Raw genomic sequence first — 14,948 nt, forward strand, 5'->3', positions numbered from 1 at the left:
CTGGCGGCCATGAAGAGGCAGAACGTGCGGACCCTGTCCCTCATCATCTGCACGTTCACCTACCTGCTGGTCGGGGCCGCCGTCTTTGATGCCCTGGAGTCCGACAACGAGATGCGGGAGGAGGAGAAACTCAAAGCCGAGGAGATCCGGCTCAAAGGAAAGTACAACATCACCAGTGAGGACTACCGGCAGCTGGAGTTGGTGATCATGCAGTCTGAGCCACACCGGGCCGGAGTCCAGTGGAAATTTGCCGGCTCCTTCTACTTTGCCATCACGGTCATCACGACCATCGGTGAGTGTCTCACTTTGGGGTGGCCCTCGGGTGCTAAGGCTGGGGCTGGAGCAAAAGCCCCCCAGTTGAGAGAAAGGGTGAGAGGTGGAGGGGGCGTGGCATGCAAAGGGTTAAGTGCGGGATGAGTTTTTTGGCTTTCCTCCTGTGTTATGTAATTTATACTGCTCTTCACGGGCACTTGTTGGACTTGGCGATGTCCCACACCTCTTCCTCTGGAGATGGAGCTTGGTCCCCTGGGTGGGACTGGAGAGGAGTGGGACTGGCCTGGTGGGGGGATTGTTGCTGGCCGGGTGGCTACCAGTGAGCTGTGGCTTGAGTGGCAAGGAGGAAGGGGGAAGAGGCAGGGTGACACTCTGCTGGGGTTCCCCGCAGAAAGAAGGAGGCCCTGTTGCCACGCTTCTCCTTGCACCTTTGCTCAAGAGAAATGGGGAAAACTTAGGCAAAAGGCAGCTGGATGAGGATGAAAATGATGAGGGCATGGGAACGGGATCAGCTGGGAAAGCCCTCGATATAGCCAAGTGTAGCCCTGCTTACGCAAACTTTGTTTTGGCGCTGGCAAGGGCTGTGGTGGGGGTTCCCACAGCCGTGGTCCCATTGCTGGGCCTCTCCTGGGCATTCGCAACGTGTTCCTGAAGTTTTTATTGCAGCTGGAGTGTGTGATGTGCCAACAGGTCACAGTCTGCGTCTCCTCTTTGTGGGCACATGGTCCGACAGGCAAAACAATGCCCGCTGTCACATCTGTGCTGCCCAGTTTCCCAGACATGCCATTTCCCAGGGCAGTCGAGGGACAGCCAGTGGACACAGCCACAGGCTCTCATTTTGTACTTCTCTGCTTCCCGCGGCTAAAGCAGAGTGTTTCACATAAAGTTTGCTTCCCTGCCGTAAAAATAAATACCAGGATAACTAGAGGCTGCAGAGTGCACGCAGAACTGTGCTGCAACTCCGGCTTTGGCTTGTTGAGCTGGTTTGTTCTTCCTGGTTTTGTGTTCATTAAGGTGGATTTACCGAGGCAGTTGATAATGTTCTTCTGCCAGCACTTCTAGATGATCCCCCCTAACATCTGGGGAGATCTGAAAAGACCTCTCTAGCTCAGTGGCTGTTTGATAGTGCGTTATATTGAACAGGATGTGAAAGACTAGCTCTTTTATTAATACAGAAGGACTTGATCTTTGTAGCAGTTAGGGCTTGTTACAAGAAATTTGCACATTGCCACCTGAAGATACTGACAGTTTTCAGCAGAACGTGCTGCCCACTGCCCTTTGAGCAGTGTCTGCTTACGTTTGTATTTGACTGTATTATACCTGGGGCAGTAAAAAATTTCCTTTGAAAGACCATCTGACAGTCTAGAGCCTATTTGTCCTCACCAAGAGAAGATTTTTAAGGTATAACCTCCTCTTTTCTGTTACTATATATGTATAAAATGAATACATGTAGGTTATAGAATATAAAGTAGAATGTAACTTTGGCTGATGACTTAGATTTCCTGCCGTTCATTATGATGTCATAACTCTCCTTCCTCCTTTGGTCACTGATTCTCTCTTCCTCGACCTATCTCTTGTCATTTATTTGTGCTAAGTGAATAATGGACTCTCATGCCCTTCTGGATTACAACAAGGCTTCCATGCACACGCCTGTGTACTCACGGTGCCCGTGTACTCACGGTGCCCTTATACTCCTGCCTAAGAGGTGGCTGCAATACTTTCTGCTTTCTTAAGCTTGGTCAGTGACAGCTAGAAAGGGCTGTTTTGCAGTAGTTTGCTGTTTTGATCATATTTTACCTGGAAACAAGTACAAATTGCTTTGGAAGCTTTAGCATTTTCTCCTGCAAAGAGCTGGGATTTGTTTAGGAAGCTCGGAGCGCCTCAGCGTGCAGAGGATAGCGTGCATTTCTGTAGGCAGAGGCGCTTTGGGATGTCAGAATTGTTTAAATTTAAAATGTGTGTAGCAAATGGGAACCACTGGGAGGAAGAGTGATAATAAAGAGTGGTGCAGAAAGACAGACATTCTTTAATGATTGTTCATTTGGGAAACTCTGCTCCAGGAGGATATGTGATCTGTCTTTCAAAAGTTTATTAATAGTTACTATCTGCATCTTGCCAAATGCACTTCTGTTTTGTGTATCATCTCTTCAGTACTAAAGTAGCTTTGTGATGTTATCTGATCTACTGGTAGTCTGTGAAAGTGAACATGGAAGGTTTAATTTCTTATTTATCCTAAAAGAATTTGCTTCAAAGGGGGAAAAAGAAGACTTTCGATATTTAAGTTCTCAGGAAAATAAAATTTCTTCTGTGTTTCTTGCACGGGACAGTGATCTCAAATGTTCATATTAATCTTTTGTGCTGATTCTTCTTTTTAATTTGACTGTGTGTACGGTCTCACATACATTTCCTTCTCCCTCAAACCTTCCAGACAGACCTCAAGAGGCACATGCAGTGGTGTATTCATTAGTGAACGTGCTGTAGTCAGTAGGTGCTCCTGCAAAAGTGCATCTAACTAACCATTGCAGGCTGATTTTTAAAAGAGAGAGAATAAAAAGCTGCACTGTGTGATCTAGAGTGGTGCACCTACCTCCACAAAACTCCTTTTCAGAGGAGCATGATAGGAATCAGCGGACCACAAAGTCTAGCAATATGCATATGATAGCAGACTAATTTATGTCTAACTTAATTGCTCTCCTTGAGACTGCCGTGCTAGCAACGTCTGAAGCGATTACCTCTTCACTGCCTTGATTTAAACTACTGTGGCTTTAATTTAATCGCAGCCGTTTATCGCTGGCCATGGACCATGAGCCAGCACCGATCGGTAGCCTGGCAGGGACTCATTCTTTACCGCCGGAGCTGGGGAGCGCGGCGCTGCCGGGCGGCGCCGGGCGGGGCGGGCGGTGGTGCTGAAGGGACAGCTCCAGCCGTGGTGCTGAAGGGACAGCTCCGCGACGCCGCCTCCGCGACGCCAGCGCCTGCCTCTCCCCCCTCCACAACCCTCGTCGGGCAACCTCCCCGGCTTGTTGCTTCCTGGGAAAACACATCGTTAAAGACCTGTTGGGACGGGAGCATGGAAAGCTGAAAGCCTCCTGTGCGAGGCGAAGTGCGGAGATTTGGCCAATTCTCATATTTCCTCCAATCTATGGCATTTGGCTTTTATTAGAGGGTGGTGGGGGGCTGTTGCTCGCTGTCAAGCTGAATACTAAAGAAGCAAGGGCTGCTCAAGTAAATGGAAACGGTTGTTTTTTTTTTTTCACCTGTAACAACATTTTTTTCTACTTTAGAGGTGAAATGGTGGGGTTTTTTTCTTTTTTTTTTTTAACTCACCCAACAAAAATAAAATAGCAACTACAAGTGCTACAACATTTGATGACTCTGCTCTTAAAACCCATTAGCTGAAGAAAAATGCCCTGCTTTCACAAAGTTTTGGTCATGCTTGAATTCTGTGAAAGTTTTTAGGTGATCAAAAAGAACGAAGAAGCAGTTCTTGGCTCTCTCCAGTTGCTGAGTTTATTTAGGGCTTATTCTTACTTCAGAGTTAGCTAGTATTATTTCCTACCCATTTCCAGTTTCACAGCCATTTCCAGTTACACAGCCAAAAGGATGACAGAGAGTGATTTAATCGTGTTCTCCATCCAGCTATTTGTCTTTTATGAGATACACTGTAGAATACTCCCCTGAGTTCATCAAAAGGCTGGATTGAATGAATGAAATCACAAACTTCTGGAAATAAAAGGTAATTTCTAGGATTCTTACTAAATTTTAATGCCCTTTTCTACAGGTTTATAGAGTGGGTAAACTGCTTCTGTGTAAGCAGGTGTCAACACTGTCAAAATGTGTTATTGGTATGGATATCGCTCCATCATTTAGGCCTTAAAGGGTGATAGTCATACTTGATTTAACACCACTGAGCTCTAGTAAACACTGAATATTTCTGGAGGCTTGTGCAGAATGTAAAGAACTGAAAGCTGTTTATGTCACCCTAAAATGAACTGAAACAACAAACAGATTGAGGATTTTTATTTATTTATTTTTTCCTGAGAAGTGACTGTAAGGAGAGCAAAATTCAGACAGCATGTGCTGTGAATTCCTAGTCTCTTTTTCTAGCTTTTAGGCCTTTGTTTTCAGTCTCAAACCTACTACAAACATTGACTGAACTATCCTGGTGAACAGAGACAAATTTTTTGTTAAGAATGTGGTACAATACCTGTAATGGTGAATGGAATATCCACCTGTTGGGAGCTGTTTGGCTACTGGATAGCTAAACACTGGAGAACTCTGTACATCCAGATTAAGAGATTGCATATTGCTGGCAGCCAGTGGCCTGACAGGGAGTTTGAACCTGCATTAATAAACTAAGCAAACACATGCTTAAATCCATTTCAGGATAGTAGTTAAGCCTCTATATACTTTCTCTGCATCACTTTACCCTTCTCTAAAATAGGTATAAAAATACCAAGTTGGTAGTGTTGAAATGTCTCTAACACAAGTGTTTTTATGTGTGAATTATTTTGTTAGCTTTGCTCCTCCTTTAAGACCAGCCTCTGGTGTTTTGAACCTGCTCTTGGTTTTTGCGGGATGCTAAGGCAGTCCATTGAAAAGTTTTGGGTAGTGAATCATGGCAGATGGACAATTTGCAATGGAAAGAAAGAAAAGAGAGGAAAAGGACAAGACATGAAAAGGGAAAGACAGAGAACAAAGACACCAATGCTTTGGTCAGTTAACTGCTACATTCATGACTTGCCAGGACCACGGAGGTCATATCTCATATAAAAAAAACTGAAACAAACACTGCGTAGATTAAAGCCACTGTATTATTAATAAACTCAAGGGAAAGTAGAAAGCAAGATTTTCTGGTGATAAGAATGCTTGTAGATGCACTGAAGTAATGAATCTATTCATTCACACCATCTGAAGCCTCAGTGGAGAATAGTGGATGATCAGGACTTGTAATATCTGCTGCTGGTATCTCCCAGGCAAGGAGAAGGTCAGCTTCAGTGAGCCACATGAAGATGAACTGTGCATAGGATTTTGCTCCCCTGCATAACTAAAACATTCTGCAAGATCTTTTCTCACTATAGTCTTCATCTCATGGAGAATTAAAAAAAAAAAAAAAAGGAAAAAAAAAAAGGAAAAGAAATCCAAAACAGTGTTCTGCTAACACAGAGGGTGCTTTGTGGCTACTTTGCTCACATGTTCATAGAAACAGTTCTTGAGTTCTTGAAAACTGGTTTTGCAATGATAACCTCACATTCCTGCCAGAGGCACATTAGCAAAAGCTTTTTAAAAATCACTGATAAGCAAGGCAAAAATACAGCTCACACTGATGCTGAACTGCAACTTCCTGCTGCATGGCTTACTGGCAGTGGAAATACCATATCCAGTAAAGGTCTGAAAACAGTTTTGGGGAAGCATCGAGAAGCCTCTTGCCACTCAGCTGGGTGATGGTGTCAGCAGATTTCCATGGCATAACCAAGCTTAGAGAAATTAGTGTCTTGTAGCTTTTTAGGGTCTGGTGCCCTTTGAGTTCCTTCTAACCATTCAAAACTTCTTTCTTTAACTGAAGCAAGTGAGATTTAGATTAGGCACGAGGAAACTTTTTCCAGCTGTCAGGGTGATTGCATGCTGGAAGAGATTGCCTTAGGAGACTGTGGAATCTCCACTGCTGGAGTTTTTTAAAAAAAGTTTAGACAAAAATCTGTCAGGGGTGGTTAAGCTATAGCTGCTTTTGCCTTTGGGGAGGAAGATGGACTGGCTGACCTCTTGAAGTCTTTATCAGCCATATGTACTATGATTTTCTGAATCTTCCTATTTCGATGTCTCGAGCTCCAATAGTTCCTGGGCTAACTTGTTTTTCGTGAGAAAGAAAACCAAAGATCTTTGAAATTCCATTTTCTCCACTATACGGTCTTTGCTTATCGATTATTTTTCTAGGCAGTAAACCCCTTTACATGCCTTTGCAAGTGTCAGCATAGAAATATCTGTGTTTGTCCACTGACAAGGCTACAAGTTAGACGTGTCGGTGAGCCTTTTGGGAAAGAAGTTAGCTGAAGAAGAAAATGATCCTCCTGATACAAGGATGGCAAGCAGAAATTTACAGGGCAGAATTGGGAGGGAGAGGAGGTGTTCTAGACTAAAAATGAGGAAAGAAGTTTAGCTGTTAGCTATAGACTTGTGCCTGCTTCAGCTAAAAAGAATAAAAATCTCTTTGCTTTCTCTGGGAACAGCATCAGAACTATGAGGCTTGATCTATAGGAAAACTGATTAACAGAGAGTTTGCCTTTTGGACACCATGGGTTTTGGGACAGATGCTGCTGGTCTGGCACACGGCAAGGACGAGAATGCTGTTGTCTTCCCTTGAAGGCAATCTGAGCTGAGGTGCTTAGTTCTTTCAGTGCTGGAGCATATTCCTTCATAAATGCTGAAAGCCACGCTCATGGCTTCGAGCTGGAGTTACACAGCACTTTATATTCAGAATGCTGTACTGACATTAGGTGATTCATCTTCACAACACCTTTGTGTAAAAATTATCCTCAATTTAGAGACAAGAAGATAAAATGACTTTCTGAAGATTCAGGTTGGGAACTATTTCTAATTGCCAAACGGCTCACTTCTCTCTCTTTCAGACCACATGGCATTAGTTTATAGCAAGATTAAACAGTGAAGATGAACCAAAGGCAGAGATCCATAATGAATTCAAGGTGATATTAGCAAACTCTTGCAGCTTAGGTCTTCTGGCATGCAAGAACACCAGAACCTGGAGCTTTATTATGTGAAGGAGTATATACAATTCTGGGTGATTTTCTCTGTTATTACCACGCGTCTTCTGTCAAAGGCTCTTTAGGGTTTTTAGGTACCCGGTTTCTGCAAATTTTTGCTGAAAATCCTTGACTGGATCTGGATAAAGGCCACATGAAATATCCCCCTCCCCAGCAACAGATGCTAGCAAGGACGCTTGCTGGTGATGCAGAACTAATCAGTAAGAGTCCTTGCTGCTTTTAAGTTGAACCGAGAGGTTACTGTGGACTTGCAACAGATGTTTGCTGTGTGTAGCAGGCCTATTCATCTCTTTTTGCTTGTGGATATTTTTGAGTGAAGCCATGGAGTACTTAAAAAAATTCACATACACAGATTGCTGTGATGCAAATTACTTTGAATTCGTTTTCTTCTCTGGATTATAGTCTGTGAAATCTACTGACTTCAAATTCAAATGTATGGATAGAGTCCTTCCTCTAGGTTACCTATACCCTACCAGGCATCTGCGATTTGGTTAGCTACAACATTGTTGTAGCCAATTGTTGTAATATGTTGTGATATTGTTGGTGATGTAGGTGTGGCAGTTTTTTATTAAAGTAAGGGGGTCTATGGATTAGGAAATATGAGGCAAAACTCCCCCAGAAATAAAGGCCTCATCCAAAGTCTGTTGTAAATAATGGAGAGAATATTTTGAGTCACAGTAGTTCTGGAACATGCCAGTATTTGACATGAATTCTTCAATGCAAGCAGCTACATTCTGGAGCAAACCAATTCCCAGAAAATATCTGTAATAACAGTTTTCAGATTTATTTTTTTTTTAATAATGAAGCAAACAGAGTTTGTGGAGTTACAGCGTATGTTGAGTTTGGCATTTATATTGATTTTTATTTTTTTAATTGAAAGTGAAAGGCTAAACTACATGCCTACTACATACCTTAAACTTTGAGTAAAGAGAAATCTTGAGGAAGTAAGTTGATGCTTTTTATTCCATTTACTTGTTTTGATGTTCTTTTTTAATTATTTTGCTTGCTTTCTTTGCTGCCAGACAGTTAACAATGTCTTCTGATCCAACGTCTTCTGTTCCACTCAGATGTATTTTTTTTGGTTTTTTTTTTTTCGAAAGTGCATTACACACTTATTTTCTGTTTCAGGTAAAGAACTCCTAAGTTTCTTAGAAGTATTTTTTCTTTTTAAGGAGTTAAGTGGCCTTTTTTTTTTTTATTATCTGGCCAGTTGCCACAAGAGACTTCTGCAGTCATCAGTTAGTTAAAAGGTTCAGTGTCCTTTCTAACTGCTTTCATTATGGAGATGATTAGGGCATGTCAGTGAAAGCCATCTCTCTCTTAAGGACTCATGTATTTGTTACTTGTTAGGACGATTAGGATGGAATAGAATCCATTGTTCTTTCAATTCCTTGCACCAGCAAGAAGGAGGAGCTTCAGAGAAAAGCAGGCAAGTAGTGGGGTTAAAAGATGTTTGATGGGAAGTTGGTTGTTTCCTTGCTCTCCTGTCAGAAAAGAGGATCACTCCCTTTCTGAGCCGTGTCAGCCTTCTCTGGAGAATTTCACAGAGAGCTTTAGGGCACAGACTGATGAATGAAAGCTGCAGCAGCTCTCTCTAATTGTATAGTGCAGGAGATTAGCGATGAGGAAATGTTTGTAGACTCCCAATTTAGGGATATTTTTGACATATTGAAGGGAAGGTAGAAATAAAAGAGATCTACTCCCAAGCAATTGGCACTGTCAGCAGTTTCCGATGTATGCTACCATTAACTCATTACAGAGGTGTTTTGGGTGCAGATGGAATATTTTGTTCCTTCCACCCTCTTTTCTTTTGACGTCCTCTAGAGAGGATGTCCTCCTCCTATGTTTAAACGATCACAGTCCATTGCTATGGGAACTGTGTCAGATATCAACTGTTGTAACAAACCTGTGACCACCTGGAGTTTCGAGTTGTCACTTTGCTGCATTTCACACCAATATGGAACTTTTCAGGACCAGACACAGTAGGAAAAGGTGTTGAATACTCTTGTTTTAAAGGTCTAGGCCTCCATTACCTGAACAAATGAACACTTACTGTTAGAATCATAGAATCATTTAGGTTGGAAAAGACCTTAAGAACATTGAGTCCAGCTGTTAGCTGTTAATAGTTTGGACTGTATGGTGAAACGGGTCTGACTTCACTCAGTGAAAATAGTGTTATAGGCAGAAATAATTTTTAAAAATCTGCAGTTTGGTACTTAGGTTAACTTTGCTTTGGAAACTACGGGACTCACAAAATGAACTCCAGCAGCAGGAAGGATGTGGAACCCTGACCATAAGGCTCTTCATGGAGGCCGTGTCATATAAGATACTGCATCTGAAATGTTTTAAAACTGTTCATGAAATAAAGGTGATTGAACTTTCCATTACAATCTTGTACATATCTCATACCTGCAGAGATCATAGAATCATAGAATGGTTTAGGTTGGAAAGGACCTTGAAGATCATTGAGTTCCACCCCCCCTGCCACAGACAGGAACACCTCCCACTAGACCAGGTTGCCCAAGGCCACGTCCAGTCTGGCCTTGAACACCTCCAGGCATGGGGCCTCAACAACTTCTCTGGGCACCCTGTTCCAGTGCCTCACCACCCTTAAAGTGAAAAACTTCTTCTTAATGTTTAATCTAAACCTGCCCTCTTCCAGTTTATAGCCATTCCCCCTTGTCCTGTCACTACACGCCCTAGTAAAAAGTCCTTCCCCAGCTCTCCTGGAGGCCCCCTTTAGGTACTGGAAGGCTGCAGTAAGATCTCCCTGGACCCTTCTCTTCTCCAGGCTGAAAGTCTCAGACTTGAAGTCTCAGTGCTCCCCCACCATTTTTCTGGCCTTTGGGAACTTCTTGGGCTTCCAGAGGTAGACCAGGAGTTTTAGAAGAATTCCTTACAGGATAAAGCCTATAGTATTTTCTGCTGAGGGTCAAAAACAGTAGAAAGGTGCTCTTTCAGCAGTATTTGGGATTGTTATATATACTAGGCTGTCAAAAAAATGGATTGCCCTAGGCTGCCAAAGAGCAAAAAAGCATATTTTGGGTTGTGGAAGTCTGGAGACCAATGTTTGGGGAGTGAAGAGTCTCTCCCAACATTTGAAGTGATCTGCCCACCATCACTCCTGTCGTGGTTTCAGCTGGGATGGAGTTGACTTTCTTACTAGCAGCTGGTATAGCGCTGGGTTTGGGTATAGTTTTGGGTTTGGGTATAGTTTTGGGTTTGGAATGGGAATACTGTTGATAGCGCACTAATGTTTTTGGTTGTTGCCAAGCAGTCAAGACCTTTTCCACTCCTCACACCACCCTGCCAGCAAATAGGCTGGGAGTGCACAAAAAATTAGGAAACACAGCCAGGACAGCAGACTCCAACTGACCAAAGGGGTGTCCCATGCTATCCGATGTCATGCTCCGTGTATAAGATGGGGGGAGAAGAAGGAAGGGGGGGACGTTTGGAGTTATGGCGTTTGTCTTCCCAAGTAATCATTATGTGTAATGGAGCCCTGCTTTCCTGGAGATGGCTGAACACACCTGCCTGCCCGTGGGAAGTGGTGAATGAATTCCTAGTTTCGCTTTGCTTGCGTGTGCAGCTTTTGCTTCACTTATTAAACTGTCTTTAGCTCAACCCATGAGTTTTCTCACTTTTGCTCTTCTGGTTCTTTTCCTCATCCCTCTGTGGGGGAAGTGAGCGAGCGGGTGCGTGGTACTTGGTTCCCAGCTGGGGTTAAACCATAACAGCTCTGCCACATCCTCCATAAAGGTCCCTGATCTACTGCTTGTTTGCTCCCGGACACCAAATATGATTTACTATTGCAGTCTTTTTTGCAATATTACTTAGGTGTGTTAGAAACGAGATAAAGCTAATTCTAGGCAACTGGTAGTTTAAACAGTGACACTGGATCTGTGCCATCAGAAGCACCTGGAAATCCCAGTAATTTGACCTGAATTCTTCAGTTGACCTTTCAACTCATATATTAAGAATTCAGTGATCTTCTCAAACTCTCTCCTTTAGAGTTTCTTCTCTCCTTTTCTGTTTTATGTGGGAAGGAACATCCCCAGAAGAGGAAGGAGATGGCAACTGTTCAGTCTGTACTGATGCCCTATCAGCTTTTGCATTCTTTTTTGGTATTTTTGTCTGACAAACAAATAAATGATCAGTCTTCTGGCAGCAAAGGCTTAAGCTCGTGATTTGCTCTTAAAACACATCCTGCCTAGTAGTAAAAGGCGTGTTATTTAAAGGGCATTTTTCAAAACAATTAGGGCTTTAGTAGCAATGTGTTTGCCTTAATGAGTGCACTCTGGCGGTCAGAAGAAACAACATAAGCTGATACCTACTGATGTAGGCCAACAGAGGCAAATTAGCAGTGTTACAAGTGAGTTCATGAATGTACTACGCATCCAAGAGTTTTATTTTAATGCTTGAGAAGTGCTAGATACGATTCAGAACAACTTCAGTTTTGTTTTCTTCCCAAATATCCACCCGCAATTATATTTTCATTTAGAAGCCTTTGTACCACTCCTATGCTTGTGATAGCTTAATGGATTGCGTTCAGCTCTGGTTTGACTTGTTGGGCAGAGACAGTTTTTCATAAAGCCTTAGTCTTTATGAAAGACTCCCTAATCTTTATGTTGCTGTTGTTGTATGACGTTTGAAGTCAATGTCCTTACGATGTAGGTAGGTCAGCTGCTGGCATTTCAGTATGACATAGATTTCTTTTTTAAAGGTTTCAAGAGGTTTTTCTTTTCTCAAGGTGGGATACAGTAAAGGCTGGTGTTACTGAAGAGGTAGATGCATGGAATGCAAGCTCAACTCTGGGTATTTAGTGGTAGGTATTACAATGGAAGTTGCTGGCTTTTGAGCATATGTGGTCCTGATTTGGATGAGTAGCTGAAACCTGACTGCAGGTTGAGTGGTGAGCAGTTAAAAAATATTTCTGTGATACCTTTGAAAAGAATCTAGTCTGGAGAGCTTTTCAAATCTGATCAAAACCATGGTTCCTGAACTTGAATGCAGTATAGTGAATAAGAAAAGCTGTTAAACAACAGCAAGGAAGAGTTAGAGTGGCCACAGAGAAATAATCTTCCTAGCAGTGATACTAGGGAAACACTGAAATACATTGCCTGGGCAGGGCACGGGCTTCTTTGCTAGGTCTTGAAGAACAGGATAGACAAGCATCTGTCAGGAATGACCTATGCATACTGTCCTGCCTTGCGGCAAGGTATGGACTAGCCTCCTCCTGCCTTATTTTTAATGGTTCTGTACACACACAGACTGTTTGATGTTTGTCTTGGATCTTGCTTGGGATCTATGTAAGTTTATCTTGTCGTTTTTCGCTGAAGGTTCCTGCTTCCCTGAGGGATTATCAGTGGATCCTACAATTTTGTCTCCAGCTGAATATCTGGATAAGAATCAAACCTATTCTCTAAGCAGCAACTGCTCACTGTCAGCAGTGTCACCAGTTTTTTATGGCTGCTGTTTGAACAGCTCTACCAGTGGCTGTTGCAGGGAAAAACAAACACGCTGCCTATCTTTAAAAAAGGGACAGGAGAGAACACGGGGAGTTAATGCTCAGTCAACCTAAATTTGATACTCAGAAAGATATTTGACCAAGCTGTTAAACAATCAGTGTGAAAGTACCTAGGGGATAACAAGGGACAAGCTGGAACGAACACAAATTTTTCTTGAGTAACTCACGTCAGACTTCTCTGGGTTAGGTTTTTTTTTTTTCAATAGAGTAGCTGGTCTAGCTGACAATGGGGGAACAGTAGATCTTGATGTTTATTACATATGTGGCATTATAACAGCATTGAGTTCTCATAATTACAGTAGAAAAGCATAGACCGGATTGAACTGCCACAGGTGGGTGCAAGGTCTGGATGCACACGCACTGTGCACCAGAGGTTGCGCTGTGGCTGGATTTATTGCATGTGTGAAAAGCCCATACGCTGTGCAGGTGGTTGTAAATGGGGCAGAAAAAGCAAACACAGTTGCCCCCTGCTAAATCTGCCATCAGATAATTTCACAACAGGATAAAAAAAATGCAAAAATATTTATCAGTATTTTTCTGTCACATTGGATGGACATAACAGAATCACAGACTGGTCAGGGTTGGAAGGGACCTCTGGAGATCATCTAGTTCAACCCCCCTGCCAGAGCAGGGTCACCTACAGCAGTTGCACAGGACAGCGTGCAGGTGGGTTTGGAATGTCTCCAGAGTGGGAGACTCCCCCACCTCTCTGGGCAGCCTGTGCCAGTGCTCTGCCACCCTCACAGGAAAGAAGTTCCTCCTCATGTTTAGATGGGACTTCTTATGCTTAAGTTTGTGCCCGTTCCCTCTTGTCCTATCACTGGGCACCACTGAGAAAAGACTGTTCCAATCCCCCTGGCACCCTCCCTTGAAGTGTTTGTAAGTATTGATAAGATTCCCCCTCAGTCTTTTCTCCAGACTGGAAAGACCCAAGTTCCTCAGCCCTTCCTCGTAAGAAAGATGCTCCAGTCCCCTAATCATCTTCGTAGCCCTTTGCAGTACCTTCTCCATCAGTTCCCTGTCCTTCTTGAACTGGGGAGCCCAGAACTGGACACAATACTCCAGATGTGGCCTCACCAGGGCAGAGTAGAGGGGGAGGATAACTTCCCTTGACCTGCTGTCCACACTCTTCTTGATGGACCCCAGGATGCCATTGGCCTTCTTGGCCGCCAGGGCACATTGGTGGCTTATGGTCATCCTGTACATAACACGTACAGTGTTACAAGGGTCTGTCTCGTGGTCGGTACTATTCAATTTCCCCATTAATGGCTTCGCTGTTAGAACAGAGAGTACACATAATAATTGTGAGAGGGGTGGGTAGCACTTTGGAGGGTGGGAAAATGGTTTGATAAATTGTAGAAATGCGGTGAAATCAATATGATGAAATTCAATAAAGACAAGTGCAAAGTATTACACTGCAGAAGGAAACATCAAATGCACACAGAAAAATGATGTGAACTGACTAGATGCAAGTACTGCAACATCATGCTGATAAAGTGGATTGCAGTCTAAATATGAGTCTATGGTGTGAGTAGTTCAAAACCGGCAAGTGGTAGATATAAGTCACAGAAGGTAGCTATTCTCTTTTTTTTGGTACTGGTGAGGCTTCAGCTTAAAAACTGGGTCCAGTTTTGGGTACACAGTGTTCTGAGAAAGGAACAGAAAAATCAAAAGGCTAAGAGAAAACTTGACCTGTATTCAGTGTGAAGTGGACAGAGATTGTTTAGTCTGGAAAAGAAATATATGAAGGTAGGAATAATAACAGTGTTCAAATATGTAAAAGGCTATTGTAAAGGGGACAATAAGTTTTTTCTACACATCTACCCAAGGTTTTCTCTTCAGCACGGCAGATATAGGTTCATTGTCAGCTGTGAAAACAGCTGTAAGGAACTGTAAGGAACCTCCAAAGTGCCGGTAGTAGGATATTTATCTGAATGCATTAAATGGTTGTGCAACGTGCATGGGCTTGGTATACTTCAGCCTGCCTCAGATCTGAGTGGACTAGGTTACCTGTTGACGTCTCTCCAAGCCACGTCTTCCTAGGAGTGAGCGGGTGATAGCTGCTATACAGGAGCTGACTAACCCTTAAGTGATGGACTGAGGACCTAAGCATCCTGAAAACAGGTCAAATCGTTTCTCGAGGTCTCTCCCAGCCCTCAGCTTCTGGGATTATACACTCTATGGATGTTTCTAAGGACTGTGCTAAATGGACAGCAACATTTGCTGTCTGGCAGTGGAATTCATTATGGTCAAGTCAGAACTTGCCTTTAAGACAGCTGTTCTGCTAGAACATACATCAATATGCATCTTGCAACCCCCGCTCATTTTGCATTTTGGGTTACAAATTCTGTCATGCTGAAACAAAGAGG

At 43.1% G+C, this 14,948-nt stretch overlaps 1 protein-coding gene across 1 annotated transcript in view; it reads left to right on the forward strand.

The window, feature by feature from the left end:
* The first annotated feature begins 6 nt into the window (after positions 1 to 6).
* The window catches only part of KCNK9 (potassium channel, subfamily K, member 9), a 91,157-nt gene continuing 76,215 nt past the window's right edge, over positions 7 to 14,948 (forward strand). The window contains exon 1 of the mRNA XM_009888173.1: positions 7 to 292. Coding sequence (XP_009886475.1) covers positions 10 to 292 — 283 coding nt within the window. The 5' untranslated portion in view covers positions 7 to 9. The remainder of the gene's footprint in view (positions 293 to 14,948) is intronic.

The sequence above is a fragment of the Charadrius vociferus genome, unplaced genomic scaffold (assembly GCF_000708025.1).
Source record: "Charadrius vociferus isolate BGI_N301 unplaced genomic scaffold, ASM70802v2 scaffold276, whole genome shotgun sequence".
NCBI lineage: Eukaryota > Metazoa > Chordata > Aves > Charadriiformes > Charadriidae > Charadrius > Charadrius vociferus.